Below are 11592 nucleotides of genomic sequence, written 5' to 3'. Positions count from 1 at the left end.
TAGCAACAGTTACTCTCTGTTTATCTAGAAATGTCTTTAATTTCACCTTAATTTTTGAAAGATAGTTCCACTGGAGATAGAATCCCAGGTTGACAGTTTTTCCCCCCTCCCTTGGCATTGTCTCAGGGTGTCTTGTTCTTATTTTCCTTCTCCTTTTTTAAAGACATAGTATTTTGGTGGTGTTTTAGGGTCACACAAATTTGAGAGGAAGGTCTCAGGGATTTCCTATTTACCACCTGCTGCTGTGCGTGCATAGCCTCCCCCCTCCACTCCCTGATTATCAGTGTCTCCTGCAACAGCAGTACATTTGCTACAACTAATGAACTACCTTGTAGTAGTAGTTCTATATGAACCTAATGAACCTGCATTGACACATCATAACCATTCCTTGTCCATTACTTACATTAGCTTTCACTCTTGGTGTTGTACCTTCTATGAGTTTGGGCAAATGCATGCTAATGTGTATCCACTGCTATAGTATCATACACAGTATTTTCACTTTCCAAAAAATCCTTTGTGTATCCCTTCCCTCAACCCCTGACAACCACTGATCTTTTTACTGCCTTCATCACTTTGCCCTTTCCAGAATGTCACGTAGTTGGAATCATACAATATGTAGAATTTTCCAATTGACTTCTTTCACTTAGTGATATACCTGTCTTTTCGAGACTTGATGGCTCATTTCCTTTTAGCACTGAAATAGTACTCCATTGTCTGGATGTGCCACAGTTTATCCAGTTGCTTACTGAAGGACATCTTGGTTTCCTTCTTTTGATGAGAATTCAGGTCTCATATTTATTGCTTTTTTTCTTGTATGTAGTGCTCTCCTTTTCTTAGACTGATTCCAGGATTTTCTCTTTATCCTTGGTTTTCAAGAGTGTTACCTTCTCACCTTGAAGATTATACAGAAATGCTTCAAGACTAGAAAGATAAACATGTGTCCCCAGGTGGGAAGTTTGGGGAGTGGGCACTTCATTAGAGGAAGCAACATGAGGGAAAGCATGGAGGAGAAGCCAGCCTGGTCCCTCTTGTCAAGTGCGTGGCATAGGAGGAGAGTGCATTGAGCCATGCAGCTCGAGAGGAAGGCAGGAATCAGCACACCGGGTTTAGATACCCTGCTCAGAAGTTTGGACTGTATGCTCTTGACATTAGGGAGCCACTGTTGGGTTTTAAGCAAATGAGAAGTAAAATCAGATACGTTTTTGTTTGTTTGTTGGTGGAGATGCTGGGGACCAACAGATGTTTTTTAAAGAGATCCTTAAAAAGTGGGATATTCATTGAAGTCATTCTTGAGACGAGTTAGGAACTTACTGCAGCAGTACTCGGTAGCAGTGAAAATGAGGGAAGAATGACTAGTTTTAGGGATATGAGGACGGTAAGAAGGATTAGTTGCTAAATGACCGTAGGAGGTGTGGGAGACAAAGATGACCTGGATGACTCCCAACTTCCTACCTCCAGAGTATGGAGACACTGTCTCAGGTGGGGGTGCCAATAATGCATTTGCAATGTGAGTTTCCCTGTAGGACATGCTAGTAGAGATGTCCAGTAGGCAGTCAGCTATGTGGGTCTGAGCTCAGTGGAGTAGTCCTGGATGGAAATTTAGCTTTGAAGCTGCATAGGGTTAAAAACGAAGGCAAGAGGGTGGGTGAGAGTGGGGACAGTGAGATCAGCAATCCATTAAGGTCATAAAGTACCCATGAGCCTAAATCTAAGTCAAATTTAGGGTTACAGGAGCCTGCAAAGGAGATGGACAAAATATGTCCAGAAGTAGGGATAGAATTGGTTTGGGGTTACAGGGAGGGGCTGGTGTCATGAAAGCCAAGAAAGAGTGGAGAATTGAGAGTCCCGTGCCTTAGAGAGGTGGGTAGGGTGGGGACAGAGAGTTCAGGAGCATAAGCCCAGCTGAGAGGCCACTGACCCTGGTAAGGGGTCCCTGGTAACCACGGCTGAACCTGGGCAAAAATGAGCAGCAGGCACTCACTGTTTCTACCCTTGCTATTTCTACTCCTTTCACATTTTGAATTTCCATTGCCCCTCCTCATCCTCCAGAAGCCCAGCACTGTACCCTCCACATCTGTTCTCACATTGAACATTCAACTCAAATAGTAGCTGAAAGTGTTGCTCTGGGGAATACATATTTCATCAGTGGTAAGGAAAAAAAAAAAGGCTGAAGATTTAATGGTGGAATTTCAAACAGATACTTTAAAATGTAGGGTTTTTGAGTTGGAAAGAGGTTTAGATCTCTGGATCAATCTAACTGCCTTCAGTTCCATCAAATAAAAATGGAGATTTACAGAGATTACTTGCCAGGCTCGGTGCTAAGTGCCTGTAGTACACCAGCAAGTGAACCTCAGGTGCCTGTGGTTGGGGAGCTTGAAGGCAAGTGCTGAGGACAGGCACTTATTCACAGTTTCAGTGCACAGACAGGTCACAGGGGGCATGGGGAAGTTACAGAAAGCCTTCTGGAGAAGGTGGCAACTCAGGGAGGGAGTGGGGGTGGTGGTGAAGAAGTTTGTAGGAAGACTGAACAGCCTCAGGTATGCAGGGAACTGCAGCCTTTTTCATTTGCTGGAAGCTAAGGGATGTAACGGAGAAGGCAATGGCACCCCACTCCAGTACTCTTGCCTGGAAAATCCCATGGATGGAGGAGCCTGGTAGGCTGCAGTTCGTGGGGTCGTGAGAGTCGGAGATGACTGAGCGACTTCACTTTTCACTTTCATGCGTTGGAGGAAATGGCAGCCCACTCCAGTGTTCTTGCCTGGAGAATCCTAGGGATGGGGGAGCCTGGTGCGCTGCCGTCTAAGGGGTCGCACAGAGTCGGACACGACTGAAGCAACTTAGCAGCAGCAGCAGCAAGGGATGTAAAGAACTCGAGAGACGAGGAGGGCCCTGAATGCTGTGCTCAGGAGCTTGGACCTCCCTGCAGCTCCGTGACCTTTAGGCGTGAGGGAGGAAGGAGATGGAGCAGGTAAAGGCTGGGGAACTCAGTGGATGGTGTCACACCATTCACTAAAATGGGGACCAGCTGACAGCAGTTTCTTAGGGAGAGAGAGAAGTGAGGTGCTTGTGGGACATCAAAGTGGGAGAAATCCTGCAGAAAGGATTGAGCTAGTTGTGAGCCCATGGGGAGAGTCTGGGCTGAAGAAAACCAGATGCAGAGATTCAGTGATCTGTTCAATATCCAATCTGATTTGTGGCAAGACCCGGCCTAGGGAAGGGAGGTAGGAAGGTTCTGGAAGCTGCCTGCCTGGTTTAAGTCCTTTTCTTCTACTTACTTGATGTGTGACCTGGAGTATCTTAAGCAGTCTGAGCCCCATACTCTTCCTTTGTAACACAGAGTGCATCCTTTCTTGTTGCTACTGAAACAAATGGCTACAATCTTAGTGGCTCAAACAGTGCACATTTATTCTTTTGCAGTTCTGGCATCTGTAGTCTAAAATCAGGGCTAAAATCAACACAGGGCTGTGTTCCATCTGGGGCATCTAGGGGGAATCTGTCCTTTGCCTTTTCTAGCTTTCATAAGCTGCCTGCATACCTTGGCCCGTGACCTGCCTTCAGCAGTGGCCTCACGTTCCCTCTGGTTTTAGCATCACATGTCCTCTGACGCACCTGCCTCTCTCTTTCCCTTTTAAGGAAGAGCAGATTGAAGGGGAGAATTGGGAGGATGTGTCTGGTCTTGTGACTTTTGCTATGCTTATTGCATGTCTAAGTGGAGATCTGTTTAGTAGGCAGTTTGAGCCTGAGCTCAGAAGAAGCCTGGGTGGAGATAGGAGATAGAATGAGGATTGTTACTTTAGAGCACTTCCCCACACGGAGCTCCAGTGCTCAGAGGTGAGAAGAAACCAGGAGAGGAGACTGAGAAGGAGCCATCGGTGAGAAAGGAGGAGTAAGAAAGTCATATGTTGGAAGCTGAGTGCAGAAACGTTTAAGGAGAGACTCATCATGTCAGTCGGACTTCCCAGGTGGTTCAGTGATAAAGCAAGCTGCCGTCAAAGCAGGCGGTACAGGAGATGCGGATTCGATCGCTGGGTTGGGAAGATCCCCTGGAGAAGGAAATGGCAACCTGCTCCAGTAGTCTTGCCTGGGAAATTGCATGGACCCGTGGACAGAGGAGCCTGGAGGGCCACAGTCCATGGGGCCACGAAGAGTCTGACACAACCGAGCACGCATGCATGATCGTGTCAGATACTGATAGATGTTATTATTACAACTTACCACGCTGTATTCTAGTATAATTTGGGTGAAATCTATTTCTAGAAAACCTCGGAAATCGGTTTGAGGAGCCGTTTCTAACACCACCTTTTATTGTTCGCTGAAGTCCTGCTGCAGGGCTCAGGGCGCTGGCCTGTCAGACACAGCAGTTGAAGGAAGTCCTGGAGAGGTGGCAGGAGTGCCCCATCGTAAGCAGTTTTGTCACTGGCCCTGTCAGTGCCCCCGTCGGAAGCCCAGCTGCCCTCCCGGAGTGAGCCTGGTGAGGGATGGCTGCGGATGCTGTAAAGTCTGTGCCAGGCAAGCAGGGGACACCTGCAACGAAGCCGACCTCTGTGACCCCCACAAAGGGCTGTACTGTGACTACTCAGCGGACAGGCCTAGGTACGAGACCGGAGTGTGTGCATGTAAGTGTTTCCTTCTGGACTGGCTGGAACACGTTGAGTCTAGACAGGACTTTTTTCTGCAGTTTTTACTTTGGAATAATCATCTTCATTTGACTAAATCTGAGGTGGGTTTAGTTTTCATGCACAGTGAGACTGGTCTTGTCATATTGAACACATCTGAACTGAGCAGATGTTACACACACGTTCAGAAACCTGTTTTTATTGCATTGAAATGATCTTGAAGTTCTTCTCAGGTAATTGCTTTTAGTGATTAAAAATAGGAGAAATTATGTAAACAGTCTGACTTATTAAAGTGCCAAAAAGGACAGTTTTTGTTATACTATCAGATGCAATCTGAATTCAGCCTTTTGTGTAACTGAAAAATATTCTTTCTTAAAATGTAAGGATGTACTCTAGTATTCAGACATACTGCTTTAATCTCAGCCTTCCGAACTAACGATCAAATTACTGTACTTTTCACTGAGGCAGATTAGTAAGAAAGAGGGCTGCTGCTGCTGCTGCTAAGTCGCTTCAGTCGTGTCCGACTCTGTGTGACCCCACAGACGGCAGCCCATTGGGCTCCTCTGTCCCTGGGATTCTCCAGGCAGAAAGACTGGAGGGGGTTGTCCTGCTCTCCTCCAGAGGACCTTCCTGACCCAGGGATCAAACCCTTGTTTCTTATGTCTCCTGCATTTGCAGGCGGTTTCTTAACCACTAACGCCACCTGGGGAAGACTTCTCAAGACCATCTAAACCTATGCCTTGACAATAATCCAGGATGCCAATTTATTTAGGAATAAAAAGTAAAATTTCTAAGGGAAGGGGAAATATTCATGTCAACCGAGTGGCTAAGTTACTCTGTAGAACAGTCTAAGTGGGAAGACTAATTACTAGCAGAAGGTAGGTTGTGAGAGTGGCGTGAGAGCACATCTCTCAAGCTGGGGTGAATGTATGGAATCATTCAAGTTCGGTAGCCTGATGCCTCTGTCAGTAGTTTGTTATATTGATTAGCTCTGGGTTCAGATTCTGAACTCTGTCTACTGAGTGACCTTGAACAAGTTGCTTAGCCTGTCTGTGGCTCTGTTATATCATATGTACTTTCTATGTTATAGAGTTCTTAGGAAGGTCAAATGATGACACAAAACCCAAAATATCTGGTATGTAGTCAAGTCTCAAAAATGTAATTTAATGTATAGTATGATGAGTATTGTAACAGAGCACAGACATGAGAATGGGGGTGGGAATGATCTATAACTGGGGTCACAAACTGACTCCGGAACAAATCTGGCCCACAGTCTGTTTCTGTAAATGGTGTCTCATCAGAGAACAACCATGCCAGTTCAGTTACATATAACCTGTGGTTGCTTTATAATAGCAGCATCTAGTAGCTGCAACTGAGACCAAATAGTCTAAAAAGGCTATATAACTTTGCAGAGAATGTGCTGATTCATCATATAGAACATTGGTTTTCAAACTTTTTTTTTGGTCCGAGGATCCCTTTAGTCTTATAAATTAATAAGGACCCAAAGAGCTTTTGTTTATTAATTATTTCTTGGCACTTAATGGATTAGAAATTTAAACATATTTACTGATTCATTTGAAGTGAAATGAAAATAACCTGCCCATTGCAAATTAATAGAAATAATATATTATTTGTGAAAGAACTTACTTTAAAAACAAAGAAAAATTTAGAGAAGAGTGAAAGTGGGATTGTTTTACATTTTTGCAAATCTCACTAATGTCTAGCTTAACAGAAGATAGATTCTTACATCTGCTTCTGCATTCAGTATATTGCTATATGTTGTTTTAGTTTGGAATATATGAAGGGATTCCAGCCTCACACAGATATATCACAAAAGGAAGGAATATTTTAAATTTTCAAATAATTATATATTTTTTAAAATATTATAACTTAAGTGGAGTTTCTAAAAGTTAGCTGCATCACTGCTAATCATGTGGACTCTGAAACCACACTGATGAACTTATCAAACTCTGTGACATTAAAATACATTGGTTTAGTCAAAGATCCACTTGGAACAGGGCTTTTCCTCATGTATAATTTTAAACAATAGCATACACTGGTTATTTGGAAAATACCAGTTTGGAACAATGGGTTATGTAGATTTTTTTCTTTTTAAAATCACATTATTTAGTACCAAACTCATCAGAAGAGTCTACATCTTGGGTAGCTATAAAGATCTCAGTGGTGGACACAAGTTTTCCAAAATTCTAATTTTTGCTCAAAAGCCTTAAATTCTATCATTGACAACAAGTACTGTCAATTGTTTTCCTTGAAGTGATAGGCTCACCTTGTTGATTTTTAAGAAAATATCTGCCAAATACCAAGTCTGAATAACCATGATTTATCTGTCAGTCACTTCTTCAGGGGAAATTACCACTAAAACAGTGGCTCGTTAGGCCCACAACTGAAACAATGACATAGTGCTTTTCCTCAAGATAACTATGGTGCTTTGGTATAGTATTTATAGGAAAGCCCTATGCATACTTCCTGTTTTTTCACATGGAATATTAAAAAGGTGTTTTGATCATTAAGATTTAATAAAATCTGTGTTGTTAAAGACATTCTTAGTAAAACTGAGAACTCTTTTTTTTTTTTTTTAAAGTATACTTACGTACAAATGCATGGCAAGGAAAAATACAATGGCTAATATGTACTGTCTGATTCATCCTAAGGTGCCAGCAACCACTTTAGCCACCACTCCTTTTGCATGTTCGGTGCAAATATCAAGTGAGTGAAGAAAGTCGGTCACATCTTGGTACTCTGAAAAAGTTTTGACCTTCCAGTTCTGTGAAAGGGCCTCAGGTACTGCCAAGGGGCCCATGGACCACACTTTGTGAGAACTGCTGATCCAGGTCAAGAATACCCCTTAAAGGAAGTGAAAGTTTTCTTCCAGTTCTCTTAAAAACAAAATCAGTTACCATGCAGTATTGTAAGCAGATTGTGATTTCTTCATCTATTTACTTACCCCAACTTTCTAGGACTATATCCCAACCTGTTATTGGACATCTGGGGATATGTGTCTCACCAGCCATCAACTCAGCTCTGAGATTTACAGTCATCCCAGTGCTGTATTCATCCCAGTGCTATATTATGGGGGTTTCCAGATGGCACTAGTGGTGAAGAACTGGCCTGCCAATGCAGGAGATGTTAAGAGATGCATGTTCGATCCTGGGTTGGGAAGATCCCCTTGGAAAAGGAAATGGCAACCCATTCCAGTATTCTTGCCTGGGAAATCCCATGGACAGAGGAGCCTGGTGGGCTACAGGCCGTGGGGTCGCAGAATCGGACACGACTGAAGTGACTTAGCATGTGGCATGCACACAGTGTGTGCTATATTCATTGTGTGTGTTTTTTTTTTAACTTACTGCGGAACAGGGTCTGAATTTTGAAGGTGATCACTTGGGGTGGATTATCTCCAAATCTAATGAAATTGTCTCATGTTCACTTTTTACAGATGTTCTGTGAAGGAGGTTCCAGATGGGACCAAGGAAATTGAGAACTACATAAAGGAAAGAGCAGTTTGCTCCAGGGTTTACAGCTGGAGGTCTAGACTAGCAGTTACGGTTCTTTGGTGATTTTGTTCTTTTCTCCTTTCAGATCTCATCGCTGTGGGATGTGAGTTCAACAGGGTGCATTATCAAAACGGCCAGGCGTTTCAGCCCAGTCCCCTCTTCAGCTGCCTGTGTGTCAGCGGGGCCATCGGATGCACACCTCTGTTCATACCAAAGCTGGCCGACAGGCGCTGCTCTGGGGCTGAAGGTGGAGAGAAGACTGATCAGTCAAAATGTGGCCTGGGGTCCTCACAGAGGCAGCTCTCAACAAGCTACAAAACAATGCCAGGTACTCGTTACGTAGAACTATTTCTCACATACGACTTTGCCTGTTTTCCTTCATGTTCCTTATGTACCAAGGGACTCAGGACGCACTTACTGATTGGTGGTCACTGTGAGATTTAGTTTGAGTGTGCTGTTGTACTCAGTCTTGGCCTCAGGCAGGTATGCTTTAAGTATCTGAAAAGGGAATTTTATAGTGTTTATATTTTTTTCCTTTTTTTTTTTTTTTGGTCATGTGGCTTTGCAGGAAGGACCTCAGTTCCCCAACCAGGAATTGAACCCAGGCCATGGCACCGAGAGTACTGAATCTTAACCATTAGAGAACTCCCAAACTATTCCAGTTTTCTACTAGGTCAGGAAACTTCTAAATTACTACCTCTGCTTATTTCCATTTAATCTCTCAGGGCTTTCCAGATGGTGCTAGTGGTAAAGAACTCACCTGCCAATGCAGGAGACATTAAGAGATGTGGGCTCAACCCCTGGGTCAGGAAGATCCCCTGGTGGAGGGCATGGCAACTCATTCCAGTATTCTTGCCTGGAGAATCCCACAGACCAGAGGAGCCTGCCTGGCAGGCTATCGTCCCATAGGGTCACAAAGAGTCAGACACAACTGGAGTGACTTAGCATGCACATGCATAGGAAAACTGACCAAATATTGTTGACATGTACCCTAGCCTGGAAAAACTTTTATTTGTATTATTATGGGCAAGAAGTATGAACTATCCAGTTCCAATAATTTCCAAAGGCAACTTTTCCGTATGGTAAAAGCAGAAATGAAAGGCTACTGATGAAAAATATTAGAGGGTATGTGTTGAATTTGTAAATATTTCTAAAAATAGATAAAATTACCCTTTCCTTCACTCTGAAAGTGAAGCTTAACAATTGCCAGCCTCTCTAAATAAATGTGCACACAGGCATCTTTAAGTAGGTTATCCAGGTATGTGAGTAGTCAGAAACTTATAATGAGTTTCTGTATTACTCAGCTGGAGCATCTGGCCATTTATAGTTGGTTGTCTCTGTATTCATGACCCTTGTATTTGATCTGCTCTGAGTTAGCACCTTATTTAGGTGCTGGGTTTTTTGGGGGGACAGGGTTTTCAAAATTGCCAGCAGCTGAAGCACAGGTGAAGGACTCAAAAGGGGCCAATACTCATGCCTGGTTATTATTCACATACGTGTTTTCATCCAGAAATCAAGACTGTCTTTTTCTTGAAATTTAAAGCTTAGTAAATGAAAGGTGCCATGGAAATATGGAGTATTTACATATGCTAAAGACTCCTAAATTCACTTGTGTTATGGGAATAGTTAATAAAAGCAACCATAATCAGAGAAATGTCTTAGATCTTTAAAACCTAATCCTTAAAGGGGGAACATCCTCTGAGATTCCAATTATGACCGTTAATTCAAAAAAATTTAACAGGCTATGGCAAACTGGCACTTAGCATATGTGGCTTTTCAGCCAACAGCATGATACTGCCGTCGCTGCTGCTAAGTCACTGCAGTCGTGTCCAACTCCGTGCGACCCCATAGACAGCAGCCCACCAGGCTCCCCCGTCCCTGGGATTTTCCAGGCAAGAACACTGGAGTGGGTTGCCATTTCCTTCTCCAATGCATGAAAGGAAAAGTGAAAGTGAAGTCGCTAAGTCGTGTCCAACTTAGCGACCTCATGGACTGCAGCCTACCAGGCTCCTCCGTCCATGGGATTTTCCATGCGAGAGTCCTGGCGTGGGATGCCATTGCCTTCTCTGACAGCTTGATACTACTAACGCTCTAAAACTTTTTAAAATTATAAGCCAAATTATTTTTTTCCCAAATGGACAAGGTCAGTTGATTTTCTGCATTTAATCTGCATGACTTAAGTTCTTAGGACCCATGTGTGAACCTCCCTGGGGAGACCACCTTAGAGCACCAGTCCCCCCCAGGTAAAGGCCTTTGGATTAAAGTCAAGTTGGTCTCATTTGTGAAGTCAGACTGGCTTCAGTGAATTCACTTGGAACTTGGTGGAGGACACGTCAGATGATCATTTAGCGGTTGGTGCTTTGCTACAAAAAATTATGACTCTCTCAAGTGCTCTCTGTTTATTAATATACAGACCTAGATTTGTTTCAGAGGAAGTATACGTTCAGTTTAATATCTCTTGCTTACCTTTAAAACTGTACTTATGCCCAAATAAGTTCGGCTTTTAAAATGAAGCACAAGGACACACACGTACTTTAAGATTTATTTGTCTCGTAACTTAGTTAATTCCAGAGTCTATGGTTGGAGTCTAGCTTTTGCTTGGACAGCAGGAAGCATGCAATGACTTAATGCCTCTATGCTTGACTCAATGCTGATCAGACACTAAACTTTTACAATTTCTTCTAGTTTTCTTGCCCTTAAATGAATGCTAAGCAAATTTCCTGAACTGCAGCTCTTGGCTTAACTCTGAAGGGGATTATTGGTAATACGATAATCTAAACTACCTTTATTTATTGCAGATGTGTGCCAAGCTTTTAACCTGCTTCCTGCACTGATGTCTTTAAACTGTTGCCTGCCTTCCAGGTATCTCCATTTTTCTGCTTCCTCTCCCTCAGTTCTATGTGAAGTTGCAAGATCTTACTGTAATAAAACTGACAACAGTACCAAAGTATCATTGTATTAAAGATAGCACATATTTCCAAGTGAGATATTTCCTATCAAGAAGGCATGGGGAGCAGTCCTTTTTAAATTGACATTTTAAAGTAATGTAGCCAGAATTTTTCTGTGTTCAATTGCAGACTCAAATCTCTACCTTACTTCTGAAGCACCCACTTTAGGATGTATATTAACCTGAAGGAAATGCTTTCCATTCATTCTGAAGTGGCATGAAATGTCTAGACAATGGAAGGGTTAGGCCTGATACCACAGGGAATGTAACAATTAAACTGAATAAAATAGATGGAACATTTTTCATGACTTAGTGTATGATTATTTAGTGTAGAGAATCTTCTAAAAGACTAGATTTTTAAGTGGTGAAAAAAATAACTGGTCTCATTGATAACTGAATTCTCAGATTTAACTTTTGTATTTTAGATTTCAATATAACCATGAAATTTAATAAAAAGACCATATTGTCTGATTAATATCCTGAATTCCCTAATCCTACTCATGTCTGTTTCAACATC

The 11592-nt window shown here is 42.7% G+C and overlaps 1 protein-coding gene across 2 annotated transcripts in view; it reads left to right on the top strand.

Moving 5' to 3' along the window:
- The first annotated feature begins 4391 nt into the window (after window positions 1–4391).
- CCN6 (cellular communication network factor 6) overlaps window positions 4392–11592 on the top strand; it is a 10400-nt gene continuing 3199 nt past the window's right edge. The window contains exons 1-3 of one of the 2 annotated variants that reach the window (XM_070449942.1): window positions 4392–4593; window positions 8214–8456; window positions 10927–10990. In XM_070449942.1, coding sequence (XP_070306043.1) covers window positions 4479–4593; window positions 8214–8456; window positions 10927–10990 — 422 coding nt within the window. In that variant the 5' untranslated portion in view covers window positions 4392–4478. The remainder of the gene's footprint in view (window positions 4594–8213; window positions 8457–10926; window positions 10991–11592) is intronic. The other variant, XM_070449941.1, reaches the window with a different exon arrangement.

This window comes from Odocoileus virginianus, chromosome 19 (assembly GCF_023699985.2).
Source record: "Odocoileus virginianus isolate 20LAN1187 ecotype Illinois chromosome 19, Ovbor_1.2, whole genome shotgun sequence".
Taxonomy (NCBI): domain Eukaryota; kingdom Metazoa; phylum Chordata; class Mammalia; order Artiodactyla; family Cervidae; genus Odocoileus; species Odocoileus virginianus.
The sequence above is the reverse complement of the archived record's forward strand: the minus strand, read 5'-3'. Positions and strand labels throughout refer to the sequence as shown.